This window comes from Hypanus sabinus, chromosome 17 (assembly GCF_030144855.1).
Source record: "Hypanus sabinus isolate sHypSab1 chromosome 17, sHypSab1.hap1, whole genome shotgun sequence".
Classification (NCBI taxonomy): Eukaryota; Metazoa; Chordata; class Chondrichthyes; order Myliobatiformes; family Dasyatidae; genus Hypanus; species Hypanus sabinus.
The window spans coordinates 4,764,003-4,790,116 of NC_082722.1; the positions used below are offsets into that span (position 1 = coordinate 4,764,003).

At 47.6% G+C, this 26,114-nt stretch overlaps 2 protein-coding genes across 8 annotated transcripts in view; one reads left to right on the top strand and one right to left on the bottom strand.

Annotated features, from left to right (window-relative positions):
• Positions 1-26,114, bottom strand: part of LOC132406661 (uncharacterized) — a 177,954-nt gene that overhangs the window by 133,273 nt on the left and 18,567 nt on the right. For 3 of the 7 annotated variants that reach the window (XR_009516217.1, XR_009516218.1, XR_009516216.1), the window contains exon 1: positions 18,825-21,935. Coding sequence is in view for 1 of the 7 variants with exons in the window: in XM_059992481.1 (XP_059848464.1) it covers positions 17,297-18,020; positions 18,825-19,039 (939 nt within the window). In the remaining 6 variants the exon portion in view is untranslated. The other 4 variants (XR_009516212.1, XR_009516214.1, XM_059992481.1 and 1 more) reach the window with 4 other exon arrangements.
• The window catches only part of calb2a (calbindin 2a), a 191,454-nt gene that overhangs the window by 17,423 nt on the left and 147,917 nt on the right, over positions 1-26,114 (top strand). The gene's annotated exons all lie outside the window — the stretch shown is intronic.

A 26,114-nucleotide genomic window follows, 5' to 3' on the forward strand; every position in this document is an offset into this window, starting at 1 on the left:
AGTCATGGGACATAAAAGGATTGGTAAATCAGGAGGCACAGGTTGCTATGGCAAGTCAGGGAGGAGGAGGCAGCTGCTTTCCTGACAGATGCTATTTCAGTTTGCTTAGTCACAGGTAAGGCGTTGTCAGGTTGTTAATGTAGTTCCTTTATTTAAAAGAGGAGGGGATAAGCCAGCTGCAGCTATAGCTGATGTGCGTTGTATTAGTGTTGGGTGCATTATTGGAGAGAATGCTAGTGGCAGGAGTTCTGTTTCGAGTTCAGGAGACCTCGTCTCACTCATTTGACTGAATATTTGGAGGAGGTAACTAAAAAGACTGATTAGGGGCGGGGGTTGGAGACTTTGCTGATTGGACTTCCATAAGGCACCTTACAAGGTCCAGCGTGGTTGGCTGCTGCCGAAGTTTAAGGAATATGGGATCCAAGATGAGCTAGTAATTGTCCTGGTGATGAAAGACCGTAAGAGATAGGAGTAGAATGAGGCCATTCAGCTCATGAAATCTGCTCTTCCATTCTTCTATCGTGGCAGATTTACTATTCCTCTCAACCCTGTCCTCCTGCCTTTTCCCCAAAGCCTTTGCTTTGAATCTATCAACCTCCAATTTAAATACACCCGATGACTAGGCCTCCGAAGCCATCTGTGGCAATGAATTCCACAGATTCATCAGCCTCCGGCTAAAGAAATACAACACACACAAAGTGCTGGAGGAACTCAGCAGTATCTGCGGAAAGGAGTGAACAGTTGACATCTTGGATCTTGACCCGTCATCAGGATAACAGGTTAAAGCAGAAAGAATCTGATAGAGGAGAGTGGACTGGGGGGGTGGGAGACCCAGAGGGAGGTGGACAGGTGAGAAGTAGCAAAGTGGTGAGAGGGGATTGCAAAAGGAGAAGGAGGTTCTTCAATTCCCACTGCTCACCCCTCGTCCATGCTCCTTGTTCCAGACCCTCACAATTCCCACTGCTCACCCCTCGTCCATGCTCCTTGTTCCAGACCCTCACAATTCCCACTGCTCACCCCTCCTCCATGCTCCTTGTTCGAGACCCTCACAATTCCCACTGCTCACCCCTCGTCCATGCTCCTTGTTCGAGACCCTCACAATTCCCACTGCTCACCCCTCGTCCATGCTCCTTGTTCGAGACCCTCACAATTCCCACTGCTCACCCCTCGTCCATGCTCCTTGTTCGAGACCCTCACAATTCCCACTGCTCACCCCTCGTCCATGCTCCTTGTTCCAGACCCTCACAATTCCCACTGCTAACCCCTCGTCCATGCTCCTTGTTCGAGACCCTCACAATTTCCACTGCTCACCCCTCGTCCATGCTCCTTGTTCCAGACCCTCACAATTCCCACTGCTCAGTCCTCGTCCATGCTCCTTGTTCCAGACCCTCACAATTCCCACTGCTCAGTCCTCGTCCATGCTCCTTGTTCCAGACCCTCACAATTCCCACTGCTCACCCCTCGTCCATGCTCCTTGTTCGAGACCCTCACAATTCCCACTGCTCACCCCTCCTCCATGCTCCTTGTTCGAGACCCTCACAATTCCCACTGCTCACCCCTCGTCCATGCTCCTTGTTCGAGACCCTCACAATTCCCACTGCTCACCCCTCGTCCATGCTCCTTGTTCGAGACCCTCACAATTCCCACTGCTCACCCCTCGTCCATGCTCCTTGTTCGAGACCCTCACAATTCCCACTGCTCACCCCTCGTCCATGCTCCTTGTTCCAGACCCTCACAATTCCCACTGCTAACCCCTCGTCCATGCTCCTTGTTCGAGACCCTCACAATTTCCACTGCTCACCCCTCGTCCATGCTCCTTGTTCCAGACCCTCACAATTCCCACTGCTCAGTCCTCGTCCATGCTCCTTGTTCCAGACCCTCACAATTCCCACTGCTCACCCCTCGTCCATGCTCCTTGTTCGAGACCCTCACAATTCCCACTGCTCACCCCTCCTCCATGCTCCTTGTTCGAGACCCTCACAATTCCCACTGCTCACCCCTCGTCCATGCTCCTTGTTCGAGACCCTCACAATTCCCACTGCTCACCCCTCGTCCATGCTCCTTGTTCGAGACCCTCACAATTCCCACTGCTCACCCCTCGTCCATGCTCCTTGTTCGAGACCCTCACAATTCCCACTGCTCACCCCTCGTCCATGCTCCTTGTTCCAGACCCTCACAATTCCCACTGCTAACCCCTCGTCCATGCTCCTTGTTCGAGACCCTCACAATTTCCACTGCTCACCCCTCGTCCATGCTCCTTGTTCGAGACCCTCACAATTCCCACTGCTCACCCCTCGTCCATGCTCCTTGTTCGAGACCCTCACAATTCCCACTGCTCACCCCTCGTCCATGCTCCTTGTTCGAGACCCTCACAATTCCCACTGCTCACCCCTCGTCCATGCTCCTTGTTCGAGACCCTCACAATTCCCACTGCTCACCCCTCGTCCATGCTCCTTGTTCGAGACCCTCACAATTCCCACTGCTCACCCCTCGTCCATGCTCCTTGTTCGAGACCCTCACAATTCTCACTGCTCACCCCTCGTCCATGCTCCTTGTTCGAGACCCTCACAATTCCCACTGCTCACCCCTCGTCCATGCTCCTTGTTCGAGGCCCTCACAATTCCCACTGCTCACCCCTCGTCCATGCTCCTTGTTCCAGACCCTCACAATTCCCACTGCTCACCCCTCCTCCATGCTCCTTGTTCCAGACCCTCACAATTCCCACTGCTCACCCCTCGTCCATGCTCCTTGTTCCAGACCCTCACAATTCCCACTGCTCAGTCCTCGTCCATGCTCCTTGTTCCAGACCCTCACAATTCCCACTGCTCACCCCTCGTCCATGCTCCTTGTTCGAGACCCTCACAATTCCCACTGCTCACCCCTCCTCCATGCTCCTTGTTCCAGACCCTCACAATTCCCACTGCTCACCCCTCGTCCATGCTCCTTGTTTGAGACCCTCACAATTCCCACTGCTCACCCCTCGTCCATGCTCCTTGTTCGAGACCCTCACAATTCCCACTGCTCACCCCTCGTCCATGCTCCTTGTTCCAGACCCTCACAATTCCCACTGCTCAGTCCTCGTCCATGCTCCTTGTTCCAGACCCTCACAATTCTCACTGCTCACCCCTCCTCCATGCTCCTTGTTCCAGACCCTCACAATTCCCACTGCTCACCCCTCGTCCATGCTCCTTGTTCCAGACCCTCACAATTCCCACTGCTCAGTCCTCGTCCATGCTCCTTGTTCCAGACCCTCACAATTCCCACTGCTCACCCCTCGTCCATGCTCCTTGTTCGAGACCCTCACAATTCCCACTGCTCACCCCTCGTCCATGCTCCTTGTTCGAGACCCTCACAATTCCCACTGCTCACCCCTCGTCCATGCTCCTTGTTCGAGACCCTCACAATTCCCACTGCTCACCCCTCGTCCATGCTCCTTGTTCGAGACCCTCACAATTCCCACTGCTCACCCCTCGTCCATGCTCCTTGTTCGAGACCCTCACAATTCCCACTGCTCACCCCTCGTCCATGCTCCTTGTTCGAGACCCTCACAATTCCCACTGCTCACCCCTCGTCCATGCTCCTTGTTCGAGACCCTCACAATTCCCACTGCTCACCCCTCGTCCATGCTCCTTGTTCCAGACCCTCACAATTCCCACTGCTCACCCCTCGTCCATGCTCCTTGTTCGAGGCCCTCACAATTCCCACTGCTCACCCCTCGTCCATGCTCCTTGTTCCAGACCCTCACAATTCCCACTGCTCACCCCTCGTCCATGCTCCTTGTTTGAGACCCTCACAATTCCCACTGCTCACCCCTCGTCCATGCTCCTTGTTCGAGACCCTCACAATTCCCACTGCTCACCCCTCGTCCATGCTCCTTGTTCCAGACCCTCACAATTCCCACTGCTCACCCCTCCTCCATGCTCCTTGTTCCAGACCCTCACAATTCCCACTGCTCACCTCTCGTCCATGCTCCTTGTTCCAGACCCTCACAATTCCCACTGCTCAGTCCTCGTCCATGCTCCTTGTTCCAGACCCTCACAATTCCCACTGCTCACCCCTCGTCCATGCTCCTTGTTCCAGACCCTCACAATTCCCACTGCTCAGTCCTCGTCCATGCTCCTTGTTCCAGACCCTCACAATTCTCACTGCTCACCCCTCCTCCATGCTCCTTGTTCCAGACCCTCACAATTCCCACTGCTCACCCCTCGTCCATGCTCCTTGTTCCAGACCCTCACAATTCCCACTGCTCACCCCTCCTCCATGCTCCTTGTTCCAGACCCTCACAATTCCCACTGCTCACCCCTCGTCCATGCTCCTTGTTCGAGACGCTCACAATTCCCACTGCTCACCCCTCGTCCATGCTCCTTGTTCCAGACCCTCACAATTCCCGCTGCTCAGCCCTCGTCCATGCTCCTTGTTCCAGACCCTCACAATTCCCACTGCTCACCCCTCGTCCATGCTCCTTGTTCGAGACGCTCACAATTCCCACTGCTCACCCCTCGTCCATGCTCCTTGTTCCAGACCCTCACAATTCCCACTTCTCACCCCTCGTCCATGCTCCTTGTTCGAGACCCTCACAATTCCCACTGCTCACCCCTCGTCCATGCTCCTTGTTCGAGACCCTCACAATTCCCACTGCTCACCCCTCGTCCATGCTCCTTGTTCGAGACCCTCACAATTCCCACTGCTCACCCCTCGTCCATGCTCCTTGTTCGAGACCCTCACAATTCCCACTGCTCACCCCTCGTCCATGCTCCTTGTTCGTGACCCTCACAATTCCCACTGCTCAGTCCTCGTCCATGCTCCTTGTTCCAGACCCTCACAATTCCCACTGCTCACCCCTCGTCCATGCTCCTTGTTCGAGACCCTCACAATTCCCACTGCTCACCCCTCGTCCATGCTCCTTGTTCCAGACCCTCACAATTCCCACTGCTCACCCCTCGTCCATGCTCCTTGTTTGAGACCCTCACAATTCCCACTGCTCACCCCTCGTCCATGCTCCTTGTTCGAGACCCTCACAATTCCCACTGCTCACCCCTCGTCCATGCTCCTTGTTCCAGACCCTCACAATTCCCACTGCTCACCCCTCGTCCATGCTCCTTGTTCCAGACCCTCACAATTCCCACTGCTCACCCCTCGTCCATGCTCCTTGTTCCAGACCCTCACAATTCCCACTGCTCAGTCCTCGTCCATGCTCCTTGTTCCAGACCCTCACAATTCCCACTGCTCACCCCTCGTCCATGCTCCTTGTTCCAGACCCTCACAATTCCCACTGCTCACCCCTCGTCCATGCTCCTTGTTCGAGACCCTCACAATTCCCACTGCTCACCCCTCCTCCATGCTCCTTGTTCCAGACCCTCACAATTCCCACTGCTCACCCCTCCTCCATGCTCCTTGTTCCAGACCCTCACAATTCCCACTGCTCACCCCTCGTCCATGCTCCTTGTTCGAGACCCTCACAATTCCCACTGCTCACCCCTCGTCCATGCTCCTTGTTCGAGACGCTCACAATTCCCACTGCTCACCCCTCGTCCATGCTCCTTGTTCCAGACCCTCACAATTCCCACTGCTAACCCCTCGTCCATGCTCCTTGTTCGAGACCCTCACAATTTCCACTGCTCACCCCTCGTCCATGCTCCTTGTTCGAGACCCTCACAATTCCCACTGCTCACCCCTCGTCCATGCTCCTTGTTCGAGACCCTCACAATTCCCACTGCTCACCCCTCGTCCATGCTCCTTGTTCGAGACCCTCCCACTAACCTCTGTCCACCCTGCGGGTCCTCTACTTCTCTTTTGTAATTTATTTTTTATTGAAGTTCATCATCAAGCAAACATTTCCATTAGATGTATTTCAGACATTGTACATCTATATCATATATACCACAAAACTCCATATAATATTTATCTGAGGTACACACTTATAGAAAAGAGAGGAAAGAAAAAACAAGCAAAAGAGAAACTATCTACAAGTAGGGATTGAATTTTTTACAACATATTCATTGATTACTGGGGATAAAATCAGGCCTATGAGGTGATATGTAGTTAAACCATTTTTCCCAGTATGAATCAATTTGTTCCAGCTTATGATTGACAGATGCTGTTATCTTCCCCATTTTGTAAATGTCCATTGTAATTTCCATCCATGTATTTAAAGTTGGGCTCTCCTGTGATAACCATTTCCTAGTAAGAGTCTTTTTACCAGCCACCAACAGTATATTCATTAAATATTTATCTCTTTTCAACCATTCTTGAGGTATATGTCCAAAATATATGGTCTTATTCTCTAAGAGTGGGTATCTTCTATTTTTCAACAAGATCACCTCTTCTTCTAATCTCCAAAGAATAAAGATCTTAAAAATTAGATTAGTTTTATTTGTCACATGTACATTAAAATCGTTTACATCAAATCAAATCCACAAGGATGCTGCTGAGCAGCCCGCTAGCGCCACCATGCTTCCAGCACCAACATAGCAGCTCAGCTCAGCCCAGGTGTGGTGTGAGGGGACCCGGGGAATAAGAGCACGTAGACTCCTCACCAGCTGCAGCGGGAGATGAGCTGTGATCGGTGCTACACCACCAGGAGTTTCAATAGGCATACTTAATGTCAGAGCAATGTATACATTGGACATCCTGAAATTCTTTTTCTTTGCAAGCATCCACAAAAACAGAGGAGTGCCCCAAGGAATGAATGACAGTTAAACATTAGAACCCCAAAGTCCGTCCCCCAGGTCACCCCTCCCACGCACACACAGTAGCAAGGCAACGATACCCCCCCACCAGCAAAAAAGCCCCACCAAGCACTCGAGTGTGCAGCAAAGCATCAGTAGTACCCCGAAGACTACTCCTTCACCCAATACCACAGGCTCGCGCCCTCCCTAATGAGGGAACAAGTAGGGTCCCTGTTTCACAGCGAGAGGGGAGACATACAAACAACTCACTGATTACAATGTCTAAAAGTCTGTTGCGTCACTTTTTCCAAGCTCTGCGCCCAGGGAATCAGCCCTGGAAAGGCTCGGGTCTCCGGACCCACAGCTGGCAGCTAACCGGCTGCTCCCGATGTTCTGTGTTCTCCCACAACGCCTCATTCAGGGGCACCGGCCTTGAATCCGCCTGCCTCCTGAGCCATGAAAACACGGCACCCTGAAGGCACACGAGTCTTCCAGGCCGTGTCCTCGGCATATCGAAAAGCAGCCGGTCGTGAGGCCCCGAGAGCGGGTCCCATTCCCGCAGAGAACCAAAGTCAGAGAGTAACTCCAGGTCAGGGTCTTCAAAAGAATCTTGAAAAGAAAAAAAAAGCGATATCAAGGATGGAAATAGAGCTGCTTCTGAAGATGCAGGCAAAGGAGTCGTCGTATAGCACCATCCTGCCTTTGCTCCGCCGTTATTCCTTTAGCAGCTCCTGATAGGACTGAAGACCCTGTCTGTATTCCTGATGGTGGATACAATCGCTCAACCCCATTATTAGAGCTTCCTGTGGTGCTCTGCACACTCGCATCGATCAGCAGAGAGCGGCAATCTTTCCGGTTCTCCAGCTCAGGAGCGAGCACTCCATTGGGCCCGGACTGAAGAGTCAATGTAACTCTGAACATTATCCCTCCAGAAACGTACACCTACCTTACTGGTAGCCTGTTGTTCTTATCTGCTGAGAATAGTGTATCGGCAGCAGCCCATATCTGATTGCTCTTTGACCTTATTGATCCAACAAAGGAGAAGATAGCCAAACTTTCCCCAGGAAACCTGTCATTAGTCAAATACCCAACATATTGAAACCCGAGTGGATGAGCCAGGAGATTCACAGCCTGCTGAGGATGAGCTGACAAACAAGAGAAGATCTGCTTCCGCTTGGAAATCCAAACAACACACAGAAAATGCTGGAGGAGCTCAGCAGGCCGGGCAGCGTCTACCGGCGATGTTTCTGACAGAAACCCTTTGGTAGGACTGGCGTTGAATGCCTGTGATCCAGCACTATACAAGAAATCCAAGTACATCTTACGGAAGCTATTTTAGTAGCGAAGAAACAATTCTGATTGAAGTTAGAAACAAGATCAGATGCATGTCAGTTCTGGGAGGGTTAGGGGGCAATTACTTTCTGCGAGGTGAAACCTGACATGGTGAGCGAGTGTGACACTTCACTCTGAGATGAGCTGAATGCCTTTTATGCACGCTTCGAAAGGAAGGGTAACCTACACCTGTGTGAATCCCTGCAGCATCTGGTGACCCTGAGATCTCTTTCTTGGAGGTCAGAACATCTTTCAGCAAGGTGTGCCTGGTAGGGCTCTGAAAACCCGTGCCAACCAACAGACGGGAGTGTTCAAGGACACCTTCAATCTCTCACTGCTGCAGTTGGAGGTCCCCACCTGTTTCAAAATGACGGCAATCATACCCTGACCAAGACTGTCTATTGCCCATGACACTCACATCTCCTGTGATGAAGTGCAGTGGATATAATACTGTTGTGTGTGTACAGCTGCAATATCTATAAAAGCGGAAGATACAGGAGCAGAATGAGGCAATTTGGCCCTTCGAGTCTGCTCCACCCTTTCATCACCACTGATCCAATTCTCCTCTCAGCCCCAGTCTCCTGCCTTCTCCCCGTGTCCCTTCGTGGCCTGACTAATCAAGAATCTATTGACCTCTGACTTGGCCTCCACAGCTGCCTGTGGCAAAGAATTCCGCTGGTTCATATATGCAGAGATGTATTCTATATTGAATTGGAGTTTATAGCTAAGTAGGCAGGAGAGTTGTGTATTTAATATTTGAGTAATATTGTAAGCATATTGTTCGATTAAGCATTCTTTGTAGTTTAAATGATTCACTGCAGGTGATAATCTCACAGTATGTGAATTACACCACCATGTCAGGAAATACAAAATCAAAATGAGAGTACGTATTGATCCCGGTTTCCCTGTGATTCCTGACATTACAAAACAACGCGTTACACCAGTATCGTTGGGAGAATTTCAGGTTGTGACAAGGAGGCGTACTGGTGTCGGACAGATCAGCTGGCTGAGTGGTGTTGCAACAACAACCTGCACTCCACGTCAGTAAGACCGAGGGACTGACTGTCGACTGCAGGGTGGGGAAATTGAGAAACACGCAACAGCCCTCATCAAGGCATCAGCAGTGGAAAGTTTGAAGTTCCTGGGTGTCAACATCTCTGAAGATCTATCCTGGCCCAACATGCTGATGGAATTACAAAGAAGGCACTACTGCTGCTGTATCTCATTAGGAGTTTGAGGAGACTTGGTGTGTCACAGATTTCTTCAGATGAAGAGCATTCTGACAGGTTGCATCCCCATCTGTGCAGAGGGGCCACTGCACAGGACCGGAAAAAGCATCCACAACATCCGCCCCATCCACCCTCGCTCCCAGACAGCCCTCCTCCTCCCAGTCAAGCCTCCTCCTCCAGGACAGGCCTCCACCCTCGCTTCCAGACAGGCCTCCACCTCCAGGATAGGCCTCCTCCTCCAGGACAGGCCTCCTCCTCCAGGACAGGCCTCCACCCTCGCTCCCAGACGTACTGTCGTTGCATTCTGACAGGTTGCATCCCCATCTGTGCAGAGGGGCCACTGCACAGGACTGGAAAAAGCTGCAAACACAGTCAGCTGCAGCGTCGAGACACCTTCAGAAGGCGATGCGTCAAAAAGGGAGCATCCACTGTGAAGGTACCTCATCTCCAGGATATGCCACTGCTCACTGCCACCATCGAGGATGAGGTAAAGAGTGTGAATACACACACTCGGTGTTTTAGTAGCACTTCCTTCCTCTCTGCAATGAACCCACCTACACTCCCTCACTAATTTTCCCCCTCTTTCTGCAGGCTATTTAATTATATATAGAGTCCCTACTTATGAAAACCCTATAGATTTTTCATTGTCTATTGCATTTTACTTTTGCTGCAAAACAACAAATTTCACAAATCTGACATATGCCAGCAACATTAAAACTGATTCTGAAATAGAGAAGGACATCAAAGTCTGTCTTTGTATTGCCAGCCATGTAAATGAGTGACACAGCTCCTCCGTGAGTGTCAGGCTGGCTTAGGCCAGATGCCCCAGTCAGCGAGGTCAGAGTTCGGGGCCAGATGCCCCAGTCAGCGAGGTCAGAGTTCGGGGCCAGATGCCCCAGTCGGTGAGGTCAGAGTTCGGGGTCAGATGCCCCAGTCAGCGAGGTCAGAGTTCGGGGTCAGATGCCCCAGTCAGCGAGGTCAGAGTTCGGGGTCAGATGCCCCAGTCAGCGAGGCCAGAGTTCAGGGCCAGATGCCTCAGTCAGCGAGGCCAGAGTTCAGGGCCAGATGCCCCAGTCAGCGAGGTCAGAGTTCGTGGTCAGATGCCCCAGACAGAGAGGTCAGAGTTTGGGGCCAGATGCCCCAGTCAGCGAGGCCAGAGTTTGTGGTCAGATGCCTTAGTCAGCGAGGTCAGAGTTCAGAGCCAGATGCCCCAGTCAGCGAGGTCAGAGTTCGGAGCCAGATGCCCCAGTCAGCGAGGTCAGAGTTCGGAGCCAGATGCCCCAGTCAGCGAGGTCAGAGTTCGGGGCCAGATGCCCCTGTCAGCAAGGTCAGAGTTCAGAGCCAGATGCCCCAGTCAGCGAGGTCAGAGTTCGGGGCCAGATGTCCCTGTCAGCGAGGTCAGAGTTCGGGGCCAGATGTCCCTGTCAGCAAGGTCAGAGTTCGGATCCAGATGGCCCTGTCAGCGAGGTCAGAGTTCGGGGTCAGATGGCCCTGTCAGCGAGGTCAGAGTTCGGATCCAGATGGCCCTGTCAGCGAGGTCAGAGTTCAGGGTCAGATGGCCCTGTCAGCAAGGTCAGAGTTCGGATCCAGATGTCCCAGTCAGCGAGGTCAGAGTTCAGAGCCAGATGGCCCTGCAGAAGGCTCAGTCAGTCAGCGAGGCCAGAGTTTGGGATCTTCCATCAGCTAATGATACCAAACACCAAAGCCCGAACGTTGATTGGAAGCCTAGACATCGAAGCCCAGATGGTGAAGCCTTGAGGCTGAATGCCTGTCCTGGAGGAGGAGGCCTGTCTGGGAGGAGGAGGGCTGTCTGGGAGCGAAGGTGGAGGCCTGTCCTGGAGGAGGAGGCTTGACTGGGAGGAGGAGGGCTGTCTGGGAGCGAGGGTGGATGGGGCGGATGTTGTGGATGCTTTTTCCGGTCCTGTGCAGTGGCCCCTCTGTACAGATGGGGATGTAACCTGTCAGAATGCTCTTCATCTGAAGAAATCTGTGACACACCAAGTCTCCTGAAACTCCTAATGAGATACAGCAGCAGTAGTGCGTTCTTTGTAATTCCATCAGCATGTTGGGCCAGGATAGATCTTCAGAGATGTTGACACCCAGGAACTTCAAACTTTCCACTGCTGATGCCTCGATGAGGGCTGTTGTGTTTTTCTCAATTTCCCCACCCTGCAGTCAACAGTCAGTCCCTCGGTCTTACTGACGTGGAGTGCAGGTTGTTGTGTTCACTGTGGGCAGGTTGGTGCTGGAGTGTGTGGTGACAATCGCAGGCTGCCCTAGCACATCCTTAATGCACAAACACTCCGCATTGATAAGTAAATCTGAACCTGAATTTTGTAAAAATTGACACATTTGTTAGTCTTTCTCTTTATCCTGGGGCAGTTTTTCTGTATCGAAACAGCTACATTCAAATTCCTACAGTCCATAACTACTGGGATTTTTTCAATTCTAAATCCTTTCTGGAAATGAAGAACAATTGCTGTTGTGTGCGCGTGTAAATATAGAGATAGATATAGATCCAGATAGATGGATATTTATATATTCTCAAATTTGGAGCAAGAAGGCTGCGAGTGAATGGCTGATTTTTTGGAGCGAAGGGAGCTTTTTAGTGTTAAAGAGAGGCGAGACTGCGCAGGCGCCAGACATCAGCCAGTAGAGCGTGAAAGATTTAAAAAGAAGAAAGCCATATCCAGCGGACAGTGGAGTGAGAGGCACCAGAGTGGTGGGGCTTTGGATCAAAGGGCTTAAATGGTAACGGGGCGAGGTGAGGTAGGGAGTATTGTGTGAGGCCAGTTTTCTGTGCTCAGTGTCAGATGCGGGGGGTCCTGGACACTCTCAGCCTCCCAGGCGGCCATATCTGCACCCGATGAGTTGAGCTGCAGCTCCTGAGAGACCGTATTAGGGAACTGGAGCTGCAGCTCGATGACCTTCGTCTGGTCAGGGAGAGTGAGGAGTTGACAGAGAGGAGTTACAGGCAGCTGGTCACACCGGGGCTACGGGAGACAGACAAGTGGGTCACAGTCAAGGGAGGGAAAGGGAAGAGTCAGGTACTAGAGAGTTCCCTTGTTGCTGTACCCCTTGACAATAAGTACTCCTGTTTGAGTACTGTTGGGGGGAACAGCCCACCTGGGGGAAGCAACAGTGGCCGTGCCTCTGGCACAGAGCCTGGCCCTGTGGCTCAGGGTAGGGAAAGGAAGAGGGTGGCAGTAGTGATAGGGGACTCTATAGTCGGGGTCAGACAGGCGATTCCGTGGATGCAGGAAAGAAATTCAGATGGTAATTTGCCTCCCAGGTGCCAGGGTCCGGGATGTTTCTGATCACATCTGTGATATCCTGAAATGGGAAGGAGAACAGCCAGAGGTCGTGGTACATATTGGTATCAATGAGGGAAGAGGTCCTGAAAAACGACTACAGGGAGTTAGGAAGGAAGTTGAGAAGCAAGACCACAAAGGTAGTAATCTCGTGATTACTGCCTGTGTCACGTGACAGTGAGAATAGGAATAGAATGAGGTGGAGGATAAATGTTTGGCTGAGGGATTGGAGCAGAGGACAGGGATTCAGATTTCTGGATCATTAGGACCTCCTTTGGGGCAGATGTGACCTGCACAAAAAGGATGGGTTGCACTTGAATCCCAGGGGGACCAATATCCTGGTGGGGAGCTTTGCTAAGGCTACTGGGGAGAGTTTAAACTAGAATTGTTGTGGGGTGGGAACCAAACTGAAGAGACTGGGGAAGAGGAGGTTGGCTCACAAATAGAGAAAGCTTGTAGACAATGTGAGAGGGAGGACAGGCAGGTGATAGAGAAGGGACGTGCTCAGACCAATGGTTTGAGATGTGTCTATTTTAATGCAAGGAATATCATGAACAAAGCAGATGAGCTTAGAGCATGGATCAGTATTTGGAGATATGATGTGGTGGCCATTACAGAGACTTGGGTGGCTCAGGGACAGGAATGGTTACTTCAAGTGCTGGGTTTTAGATGTTTCAGAAAGGACAGGGAGGGAGGCAAAAGAGGTGGGGGCATGGCACTGTTGATCAGAGATAGTGTCACGGCTGCAGAAAAGGAGGAAGTAATTTAGGGATTGTCTACAGAGTCTCTGAGTGGAGGTTAGGAACAGGAAGGGGTGAATAACATTACTGAACAACAACACACACAAAATGCTGGTGGAACACAGCAGGCCAGGCAGCATCTATAGGGAGAAGCGCTGTCAACATTTCGGGCCGATACCCTTCGTCAGGCAGGGTCTGACAAGAGGATTAGCTATTAATCTGGACACACTACTAGGGAGTACAGAGCCAAGAAGTGCAGAGATAAATAATTCTTTGGTGGAGGTCAACTCCATTGCCACCCAGTTAGGGCACTCGAGTTGGCCATGGAAGAAAGACCAAAAGGTAGCACAACGTATATTAGCTGCCCAATAATATAAACGAAAGTTAGGTAAAGCCATGCCACCCTCTATTTTAGGTTTTTGGAGATAGGCTTTATTAATTCTAGAGTGCTTATTCTTCCACAGATATGACAAAATTCTAGAGTCTAAGGAATCAAAGAAAGATTTAGGAATAAAAATTGGGATTGATTGAAATAAATATAAAAGTTTAGGGAGAACATACATTTTAACAACGTTAATACGACCTACCAAAGACATAGATAGAGGTGACCATTGTACCCGACTCTGTTTTATTGTGTATGAAAGATTTTCACGAAAGAGATCTTTAAACTTCCTTGTGACTGTAATCCCAAGATAGGTAAATTGATTGTGAACTACTTTAAAAGGAAGATCACAAAATGTTAATTCTTGTGCTTTATTAATTGGGAAAAGTTCGCTCTTATGTAAATTAAGTTTATAGCCAGAGAACTGGCTAAACTGGTCAAGAAGTGAAAACATTGGAGGTAAGGATGTAGACGGATTTGAGAGAAAGAGTAATAAGTCATCAGCATAGAGAGAAACTTTATACTCAACACCCCCTCTCCAAATCCCAGTCAATTCAGGACAATTTCGGAATGCTATCGCCAAAGGTTCTATAGCCAAATCAAAGAGAAAGGGACTTAAAGGGCATCCTTGACGGGTGCCATGTTTGAGGTTAAATAACTGGGATTGCTGAAAATTAGTCAAAACAGAGGCAGTAGGACACAAATACAGCAATTTGATCCAAGAGATAAAACTTTGACCGAAGTCAAATTTTTCTAAGACTGCAAAAAGGTAGTTCCACTCTATACGATCAAATGCTTTCTCTGCATCGAGGGAAGTAACACATTCAGGAATCCCAGTTGGAGGCGAATATAAAATATTAAATAAATGCCGAATGTTAAAAAAAGGAAGACGGTTTTTAATAAAACCAGTTTGGTCATCAGAAATAATAGAAGGAATAACAGTTTCTAATCTATAAGCCAAAACTTTAGCCAAAATTTTAACATCAACATTAAGCAAAGAAATCGGCCTATATGAGGAACACTCTGTTGGGTCTTTACCCTTTTTTAATAAAAGAATAATAGATGCCTCATTAAAAGAGGGTGGCAATTTGCCGTAATTAAACGAGTCAGATAATACTGAGAGTAACTGAGGAGAAAGAAGTGAAGAGAATGATTTATAAAATTCTACGGGGAACCCATCAGGTCCAGGAGATTTCCCTGAGGACAATGCAGAAATTGCAAAGGATATTTCTTCTGATGATATAGGCGCATTAAATTTGGCTTTAAAATCAGATGAAAGCGAAGGAATATTCAGATTATTTAAAAATGATCAACAGAGATGTTATCATTCAAAGATTCAGAGGAATAAAGTTGAGAATAGAAATTTTTAAATGCGTCATTGATTTCTAAGTGATCCGATGTAAAGTCTCCGTTCTCCTTCCGGATCTTTGTAATATGTTGTTTGGGTTTGGAACGCCTCAGCTGATTGGCTAGGAATTTACCAGATTTGTCACCATGAATGTAAAAGCAACTCTTACTTTCGAGAATTTGGCATTTGACAGGTTGAGTAGACAGAAGATTAAATTTAGTTTGAAGTTCTACCCGCTTCTTGTATAGTTCAGGATTCTTAGTTTGAGCATACAGTTGATCCAATTCTTTAATCTGATTAATGAGGTCTAATCGATCTGCACAGGACTTTCTATTAAGATCTGCTGTATAGGAGATGATTTGACCCCTCAGATATGCTTTCATGGCATCCCAGACAATCTGGGATGACACTTCAGGTGATGTCTTGGTGTTAAAATAAAAGGTTATCTGATCCTTAATAAATTTTAGAAAATCATCATCCAATAATAAAGTCGAATGAAACCACCAGTGTTTATTCCTCTGAGGGAGACCAGGAAAGTTTAAAGAGAGAGTAATTGGGGCATGGTCAGAAATCAGTATACTCTGATAATCACAAGAATAGACAAATGGAATGAGTTGGTTATCGAGTAAGAAGTAGTCAATTCTAGTAAAGGTATGGTGAACGTGAAAAAAAAGAATAATCTCTCTCAGTAGGATGAAGGAAACGCCATATATCAGAGATACCATAATTGGAGAGAAACGATTGGATAGTTGAGGCAGATTTAGTAGGAGGTCTAGTAACAGAGGACGATCAATCCAAATTAGGATCTAACCAACAATTGAAGTCACCACCCAGTATAAGAGAGTATGAGTTTAAGTCTGGTAGTGAGGAGAAAAAAATGTTCAAAAAAATTAACATTATCAAAATTGGGGGCATACAGGTTTGCTAGTACAACTTTAGTATTATATAGTTTACCAGAAACAATAATAAAATGGCCATTTGAATCAGATATCTTATTGTGGAGTTCAAAAGGGATATTTGAGTTAATAAGGATGGAGACCCCCCCCCCAGCTTTAGCGGTAAAGGATGAATGAAAATGCTGACCCGCCCACTTTGACAAAAGCCGGGAGTTATCAAAACAACGAATATGAGTTTCTTGAAGGAAAACAATGTCAGCTTTGAGTTGTTTGATATGTGAGAATACCTTCCTCCTTTTAACAGGGTGATTCAATCCCTTTACATTCCAGCTCACGAATTTAAGTGTACTAGCCATTATCAATTATTAATGCATAAAAGGCAGCAGGCATATTAAAAATCAAGCAGTACATTAACAGTCTGGGAGCAGAAATGTAAACATAGATTCGTAGAATCAAAACATAAACATGTCCTGAGCAACAAGGGAAAGCAAAAGAAACAGTGAGTGGTGTTAGAACTGGAAAATCCACCCCACCCTCTCAACCCAAAACTAGACGGCTACCTAAAAAAGCAGCTAGCTCTACCAAAAAAATTAACCCAAATATGACTTCCAGATCTGTGTCATTAACAACAGTTCCGTATAAATATTATAGCAAATGGTAACTAGTTTATGCACTAGAAAACATAACTACAAATAGGAACAACTTCTGCAGAAGTATAAAACTTAATACAAAGAAAACCAGAAGAAAACCAGAAACTAACCTACCCGTGAAAAATTATAGATTAAAAGAGAAAAAAAGAAGGGAGGGAGAAAAGGGGGAAAATTATAGATTCGAGGAGAGTACTTATCAACCATTTACAGAAAAAAAGCAGCATGAATCAAATTGAATCAGCATGAAACTATGAATCAACCAACAGGGAGGCCTTCAATAAAAACTCCAAACCTCCAAAACAAGTTAGAGTCAATTGTAGAACTCTATAGATAAAATTATACAGGAATGAAATAGATTACACAAGTACAATCTAAACGTCCGCAGGGAAACATTTTGCACAGAATATCTATTTAGAAACAACACACCAAGTCCAGGGAGAGATTGTCTACAGCCCTTAGAGTTTCAATAGATAATGTCTGAGTTATTCAAGTAAAGTCTGAGTCCGGAAAAAAATAATTTTACTACGAGAGGTACTTATCCACCATTTTAGAAGGTCCGACCGGGTTCCGAAGAAGACTAGATAGCCAGAAGACTTCCAACAAATGCCTCAGCCTCCTTCACTGATTTAAACCATTTATATTCTCCAGTAGCAAGCGTAATTCGCAGGTCGGCAGGATTGCGAAGGGAGGGTCTAAGTCCACAATCAAAAAGCACTTTCATTACACCTTTAAAAACGAATCTAAGAATTTTTTATTCCCTTGGTTTTCCATATTAAAAAAGCCTTATCCAGAGTTGATGGTTTAAAGAAAAAGTTAAAATGGATATTACTAGAGAGTACACCTTTAAACTCAGCACACATCTTCAGAACCTGGGGGGCAAAATCCTCCACAAAATGAATGACTGAATTTTGAAAAGCAAAAGTACCTCTGCGGCGTGCCTCCAGAATCAAACAGTTTTTCACCTGGTATTGATGAAAACACAAAATTACCGGTCGTGGGCGGGAACCCGGAATGGCGCTGGAAATGTAGACCCTGTGTGCCCTTTCAAACTCAGGTGGATTTGGAAGGAATTCTTTCCCAAAGATCTCACAGAGAAAATCGGAAAAATACTTCACAAGGGGACCCTGTTCAGTGGCCTCTGGCAAACCAAGAATTCGTAGATTACAGCGTCTGCTCCGGCTTTCAAGGTCCACCATTTTGGAGAGAAGTTTACTATTCTTCTCCTCTAGGCTGGAACTGAGGGTCTCGAGGTATTCAATACGGCGTTTTAAATCTTCAGAGGTTGAGTCGATGCGAGATAAATGTTCAGCATGATCGTCCACTCTAGCGTTGATCCGATCCAATTTGGCATCCAGCTGGTTGAACCAAGTTCTAAATTCCTTTAAAATATCTTCTCGATGACGTTCCAGAACAGCGGGGATCTCAGTCGGCAGAACCATAGCTTCCTTTTTCCCGGATTTAGAGCTTTTGGTAGACATTATAAGGTAGATGTGTTCACAGGCGAGTAAAAGAGACCTAATAAAATACCTAACTAAGGTTTAAGAATGGAGACATATAGTGCAAAGATAACGAGAATGACGGAACAAAGGTTTGGAGCAGCAAAGCAATCGCCATCTTACTGGAAGTCCTACTGCGTGTTTTTTATAGGCCGCCTAATAGTAACAGGGATATCAAGGAGCAGATAGGGAAGCATCCTGGAAAGGTGTAATAATTACAGAGTTGTCATGATGGGAGATATTAATTTCTCAAATATTGATTGGCATCTCCCTAGAGTGAGGGGTTTAGATGGGGTGGAGTTTGTTAGGTGTGTTCAGGAGGGCTTCTTCAGATTCAGATTCAGATTATTGTCATTTAGAAACCACAAATGCAATGCAGTTAGAAAATGAGACAACGTTCCTCCAGAATGATATCACAAAAGCATATGACAAAACAGACTACACCAGAAAATTCACATAATGTTTGGCAATCCCCAATCCAGAGTCCGGAGAGGCTGCTGTGTATTAACATCACGCTACCGTCTAGCGCGTTCCCCGGAAAGGAGCTCCAAATCCACCGGACAAAACAAGACCAAAAACAAAAGCTACACGACCTGCACAAAACCAAATAGTTACAAAACTATATAGTTACAACAGTGCAAACAATAGCATAATTGATTAAAAAAAACAGACCATGGGCACAGTAAAAATAGTCCAAAGATGTTAAAGGACTATAAATTCAAAAGAAATCATCACACAGTTTCCACAAGCCCCCAGAGTCCGACAGACTCACCATCCCACGCCGTCAGCAGAAGGGAATACCCCCGCTATGGACTTCCACGGCGCCGCCCGACTCAGCCTCGCAGATCCAGCACACACCAAAAGTGACCTGACCGCAACGGACGCCGAGTCCATCGAACCTCCGAGCCTCCGACCATCCCCTCCGGCACAGCTTTTCCGAGCACCATCCTCTGCCGAGCGTATTAAGACAGCCCCGCCAACGGCCATCGGCAACGCGACCCCAAGAAAAAGTTAAAATGGATATTACTAGAGAGTACAAAGTTACTTAATTCAAAAAATCTATGAAATTGAAACCAAATTTTTAAAGTATGTTTAACAATAGGACAATAATATGTTTAGCAGTAGGATTGAGACCTTGTCTACCTATCCTGGAGAACAAAACAGGAGGAGGAGCTCCCAGTAAAGAAGCTAAAGAGAGCCCCCTCACCGAATTCCCCTCCAAATGTAACCATGAAGGACAGTCCAGGTTATCTATACCATGAATCCAAAAGGTGATATAACGAATATCAATTGCCCAATAATAAAATCTAAAATTTGGAAGCACCAATCCTCCATCATTTTTTGATTTTTGCAATAAAGACTTATTCACTCTGGAGCTTTTATTATTCCAAATGGATGACAGGATCATGGAATCTATTCTATCGAAAATCATTTTCGGAACAGAAGATGGTACGGCTTGAAATTGTATATAAAAATTTTGGTAAAATAACCATTTTTATAGCATTTATTCAACCAATAATGACATCGACTGAGGTGACCATTTTGAGAGCATTTGTTGTGTATATTCAATTAGAGAAGAGATATTATACTTATATAGTCTTTAAAATTTTTAGTAATTTTAATAGCAAGGTAAGTAAAATAGTTCTTTGCAATATTAAAAGGTATTTGATCATAATAATCAGAGTAATTGTTAATAGGAAATAATTCACTTTTATGTAAGTTTAGTTTACATCCAGAGAAAATACTAAATTCAGTGAATATAGATAACATAAAGATTTCCTAGTGTCTGAAATGTAAACTAATAAATCATTTGCATATGACAAAACCTTATGTAGTTTATCCCCTCTCTTAATACCCTGCACAGAATTAGAATCCCTAAGAGTGATAGCAAGTGGTTCTAAAACCAAATTAAATAATAAAGGACTGAGAGGACAGCCCTGACGGGTTCCTCTGTATAGTCTAAAATAAGGAGACTTTTACCTCTTCAAACCCCAAAACAAATAAGGCCATTCCACCCTGTCAAAAGCTTTCTCTGTATGCAGAGACACAATACATTCAGATTCTTTAACTGAGGGGGAATAAATGATTATTTAACAATCTTCAAATATTAAAATGTGAGTACCTATTTTTAATAAATCCAGTTTGATCATTTGAGATAACAGTAGGCAAAAATTCTCAAGTCTATTGGCTAAAATCTTAGAGAGAATTTTAAAATCTACATTCAGTAAGGAGATAGGTCTATAGGATGCACATTTCGATAAGTCTTTTCCTTTTTTAGGAATCAATTAAATTAATGCCTCCTACAAAGATGTGGTATAAGTATTTCATTGAAAGTCTTATAAAATTCCACCGTAAAACCATCTGGTCCCGGAGCTTTCCCTAATTGCATTGAGGATACAGCTTTAGCTTCGTGTTTAATAGGTGCATCTAATATATTAATATCTTGAGTCGAAATTTTAGGTATGTTTAACTTTTGCAAAAATCTATTCATAGTAAAAGTATTATCAGAGAATTCAGATTTATAAAGATTGGAGTAAAAATCCATAAGTATCTTATTAATTTCATAAGGATCTGACATTTCAGTTCTGTCTGGTCTACATATTTTCAAAATCTGTTTTCTAACCATGCCTGCCTTTAACTGACCAGCCAAAAGTTTACCTGGCTTAACTCCACGTATATAAAATAAACTTTTAGATTTAAAAATTTGCTCTTCAATGGGAAAGGTCAGAAGCAAATCATATTGTGTTTGAAGTTCAACCCTTATATAGACCTTTAGTAGGTTTTACTGAATACGCTTTATCTCTCTCTCTCTAATTTTATTAGTAAACACGAACAGTTCTACTTTAGTTTTCTTTCTTAAAGCTGCTGAAGATGAAATTATCTGTCTCCTAAGAAAAGATTTCATTGTATCCCATATAACCAAGTTTGACATTCCTTCAGTTGTATGATAGAAATTTGCTCCTTGATAAAACTAACAAAAGCAGGATCCTGTAACAATACAGGATTCAATCTCCACTGTGACATTTTCAAAAAATTATCAGAGAGCTCCAGGGTTAATTTCAGAGGCGCGTGATCCGACAATGCAATGATGTCATATGCACACTCAACCACGAAGTGTAGCAAGCATGTATCTAGAAAAAAGTAATCAATTCTAGAGTATTTATGATGAACGTGTGAAAAAAATGAAAAATCTTTGTCATTAGGGTGTTTATATCTCCAGATATCGACCAGGCCATATTCTAGTAGAAAAGAATACAAGCCACCGCTTTATTAACTAATCAGTTGATGACCTGTCAATCACCGGATTCAGACAGCAATTAAAGTCACCACCCATGATCAACTTATATTCATTCAGATTCGGTAGCTCAGAAAAAAGCTTCTTAAAAAATTCGGGACTGCCTGAATTAGGTGTATATACATGCACCAAAGCTACCATTTGACGGCATAATAAACCAGTAACAATTAAATATCTTCCAATCGAATCAGAAACAGTATTAAAATGTGCAAAAGGGATTTTAGAGTTAACAAAAATAGATACCCCTCTAACTTTATTAGCCAATAATAAAGGTCTCTTCCAAAATTTGAAAAACCGGTCCTCATCCCATCTCCGTACATGATTTTCTTGCACAAAAATAATATCTGCATTAAGTGTTTTTAATTTCTTAAGAATCTTTTTACACTTAATGGGATGATTCACACCGATCAGATTCCAAGAGATTATATTAATTTTATTAACATCCATGTTTAAGATTTAATTTAATATTTTATAAAGAAAACTATTGTGCAAATGCAGATTAATCCAAAAGGTACAGATATGACCAGAAGGGATGACATATTTGAGAGAAAATGTCCATCAAAAGATCTGGCCAATCGAGGAAAAGAACCTATTCTAACAGCCCTCCCCCCCCCCCCCCCCCCGCAAAGCCCAAGAAACAGCGACCAATAGGGTGATTGCATGCTAAGCTAATTGAAATATTCGTCCCACCCAACTTAGCCATAGCAGAGGTACTTAATGAATACTTTACTTCACTATTCACTATGGAAAAGTAGCTTGGTGATTGTAGGGATGACTTGCAGCAGACTGAAAAGCTTGAGCATGTAGATATTAAGAAAGAGGATGTGCTGGAGCTTTTGGAAAGCATCAAGTTGGGTAAGTCACCGGGACCAGATGAAATACACCCCAGGCTACAGTGGGAGGCAAGGGAGGAGATTGCTGAGCCTCCGGCGATGATCTTTGCATCATCTATGGGGACGGGAGAGGTTCCGGAGGATTGGAGGGTTGCAGGTGTTGTTCCCTTATTCACAAAAGGGAGTAGAGATAACCCAGGAAATTATAGACCAGTGAGTCTTACCTCAGTGGTTGGTAAGTTAATGGTGAAGATCCTGAGAGGCAGGATATATGAACATTTGGAGTAGTCAGCATGTCTTTGTCAAGGGCAGGTCATGCCTTACAAGCCTGATTGAATTTTTTAAGGATATGACTAAACACATTGATGAAGCAAGAGCAGTAGATGTAGTAGATTTCAACAAGGCATTTGATAAGGTACCCATGAGAAATTCAGGAGGCATGGGATCAAAGGGTACATTGCTTTGTGAATCTAGAACTGGCTTGCCCACAGAAGTGGTTGTAGATGGGTCATATTCTACATGGAGGTCGGTTACCAGTGGTTTGCCTCAGGGATCTGTTCTGGGGCCCTTACTCTTCATGTTTTTTATAAATGACCTGGATGAGGAAGTGAAGGGATGGGTTAGTAAGTTTGCTGATGACACAAAGGTTGGGGGTGTTGTGGATAGTGTGGAGGGCTGTCAGAGGTTACAGCTGGACATTGATAGGATGCAAAACTGGGCTGAGAAGTGGCAGATGTTCAACCCAGATAATTGTGAAGTGGTTCAGTTTGGTAGGTCAAGTATGATGGCAGAATTTAGTATTAATGGTAAGACTCTTGACAGTGTGGAGGATCAGAGGGATCTTGGGGTCCGAGTCCATAGGACGCTCAAAGCAGCTGTGCAGGTTGACTCTGTGGTTAAGAAGGCGTATGATGTATTGGCCTTCATCAATCGTGGAATTGAATTTAGGAGCCGAGAGGTAATGTTGTAGCTATATAGGACCCTGGTCAGATCCCACTTGGAGTACTGTGCTCATTTCTGGTTGCCTCACTACAGGAAGGACGTGGAAACCATAGAAAGGGTGCAGAGGAGATTTACAAGGATGTTGCCTGGATTGGGGAGCATGCCTTATGAGAATAGGTTGAGTGAACTTGGCCTTTTCTCCTTGGAGTGACAGAGGATGAGAGGTGACCTGATAGAGGTGTACAAGATGATGAGGGGCATTGATCGAGTGGATAGTCAGAGGCTTTTTCCCAGGGCTGAAATGTTTGTCACAAGAGGACACAGGTTTAAAGTGCTGGGGAGTAGGTACAGAGGAGATGTCAGGGGTAAGTTTTTTACTCAGAGTGGTGAGTGTGTGGAATGGGCTGCCAGCATTGGTGGTGGAGGCGGATACTATAGGGTCTTTTAAGAAGCTTTTGGACAGGTACATGGAGCTTAGAAAAATAGAGGGCTATACGTAAGCCTAGTAATTTCTGAGGTAGGGACATGTTCAGCACAACTTTGTGGGCCGAAGGGCCTGTACTGTGCTGTAGGTTTTCTATGTTTCTATGTCGTATACAAACGTAGAAAAAAGTATAACACTGCAGATGCTTGTAATCTGAAACAAACTGGAAAATACTATCAGTACTCATACGGTTAGGCGGTGTCTGTCGAAAGAAGCAGTAAATATTTCAGAACTGAGTAAGAGCTAACAGTCAGTTTTCAGTAGCAGATGTGGGTAGAATGAAGGGAATATCCCTAGTCAGCTGAGACCAGGTGGCTGTGGGTAGCTTTGTTAGAGAGTCAGAGCGATGTGGTGTGCCTCAAACAGCAGGCCAAAGTGAGGGAGTACAGAGGGAGACGGGTCAGGGTGGGGGAGAGGACAAGGGTCAGGGTGGGTGAGTACAGAGGGAGACGGGTCAGGGTGGGGGAGTACAGAGGGGAGGGGTCAGGGTGGGGGAGTACAGAGGGAGACGAATCAAGGTGGGGGAGAGGACACGGGTCAGGGTGGGGGAGTACAGAGGGAGATGGGTCAGGGTGGGGGAGTGCAGAGGGACATGGGTCAGGGTGGGGTAGAGGACACAGGTCAGGATGGGGGAGTCCAGAGGGAGACGGGTCAGGGTAGCGGAGTACAGAGGGGAGACGGGTCTCGGTGGGGGAGTACAGAGGGAGACGAGTCAGGGTGGGGGAGAGGACACGGGTCAGGGTGAGGGTGTACAGAGGGGAGACGGGTCTCGGTGGGGGAGTACAGAGGGGACACGGGTCAGGGTGGGGGAGTTCAGAGGGAGACGAGTCAGGGTGGGGGAGAGGACACGGGTCAGGGTGGGGGTGTACAGAGGGACACGGGTCAGGGTGGGGGAGAGGACACGGGTCAGGGTGGGGGCGTACAGAGGGGAGACGGGTCTCGGTGGGGGAGTACAGAGGGGACACGGGTCAGGGTGGGGGAGTTCAGAGGGAGACGGGTCTCGGTGGGGGAGTACAGAGGGGACACGGGTCAGGGTGGGGGAGTACAGAGGGGACATGGGTCAGGGTGGGGGAGTTCAGAGGGGAGACGGGTCGGTGGGGGAGTACAGAGGGGACACGGGTCAGGGTGGGGGAGTACAGAGGGGAGACGGGTCGGTGGGGGAGTACAGAGGGGACACGGGTCAGGGTGGGGGAGTTCAGAGGGGAGACGGGTCAGGGTGGGGGAGTACAGAGGGGACATGGGTCAGGGTGGGGGAGTTCAGAGGGGAGACGGGTCGGTGGGGGAGTACAGAGGGGACACGGGTCAGGGTGGGGGAGTACAGAGGGGAGACGGGTCGGTGGGGGAGTACAGAGGGGACACGGGTCAGGGTGGGGGAGTTCAGAGGGGAGACGGGTCGGTGGGGGAGTACAGAGGGGACACGGGTCAGGGTGGGGGAGTTCAGAAGGGACACGGGTCAAGGTGGGGGAGTACAGAGGGAGACATCAGGGTGGGGGTGAGGGGAGACGGGTCAGGGTGGGGGAGTACAGAGGGGATAAGGGTCAGGGTGGGGAATACAGAGGGAGACATCAGGGTGGGGGAGACGACACGGGTCAGGGTGGGGGAGAGGACACGGGTCAGGGTGGGGGCGTACAGAGGGGACACGGGTCAGTGGGGGAGTACAGAGGGGACACGGGTCAGGGTGGGGGAGTTCAGAGGGGAGACGGGTCGGTGGGGGAGTACAGAGGGGACACGGGTCAGGGTGGGGGAGTTCAGAAGGGACACGGGTCAAGGTGGGGGAGTACAGAGGGAGACATCAGGGTGGGGGTGAGGGGAGACGGGTCAGGGTGGGGGAGTACAGAGGGGATAAGGGTCAGGGTGGGGAATACAGAGGGAGACATCAGGGTGGGGGAGACGACACGGGTCAGGGTGGGGGAGAGGACACGGGTCAGGGTGGGGGCGTACAGAGGGGACACGGGTCGGTGGGGGAGTACAGAGGGGACACGGGTCAGGGTGGGGGAGTTCAGAGGGGAGACGGGTCGGTGGGGGAGTACAGAGGGGACACGGGTCAGGGTGGGGGAGTTCAGAAGGGACAAGGGTCAAGGTGGGGGAGTACAGAGGGAGACATCAGGGTGGGGGTGAGGGGAGACGGGTCAGGGTGGGGGAGTACAGAGGGAGACATCAGGGTGGGGGTGAGGGGAGACGGGTCAAGGTGGGGGAGTACAGAGGGAGACATCAGGGTGGGGGTGAGGGGAGACGGGTCAGGGTGGGGGAGTACAGAGGGGATAAGGGTCAGGGTGGGGAATACAGAGGGAGACATCAGGGTGGGGGAGACGACACGGGTCAGGGTGGGGGAGTACGGCGGTAGATGGGTCAGGGTGGGGGTGGGGAGACTGGTCAGGGTGGGGAGTACAGAGGGAGACGGGTCAGGGTGGGAAAGGGGACACGGGTCTGCGTGGGGGAGTAAAGAGGGAGACGAATAAGGGTGGGGGAGTACAGAGGGAGACGGGTCAGGGTGGGGGAGGGGACATG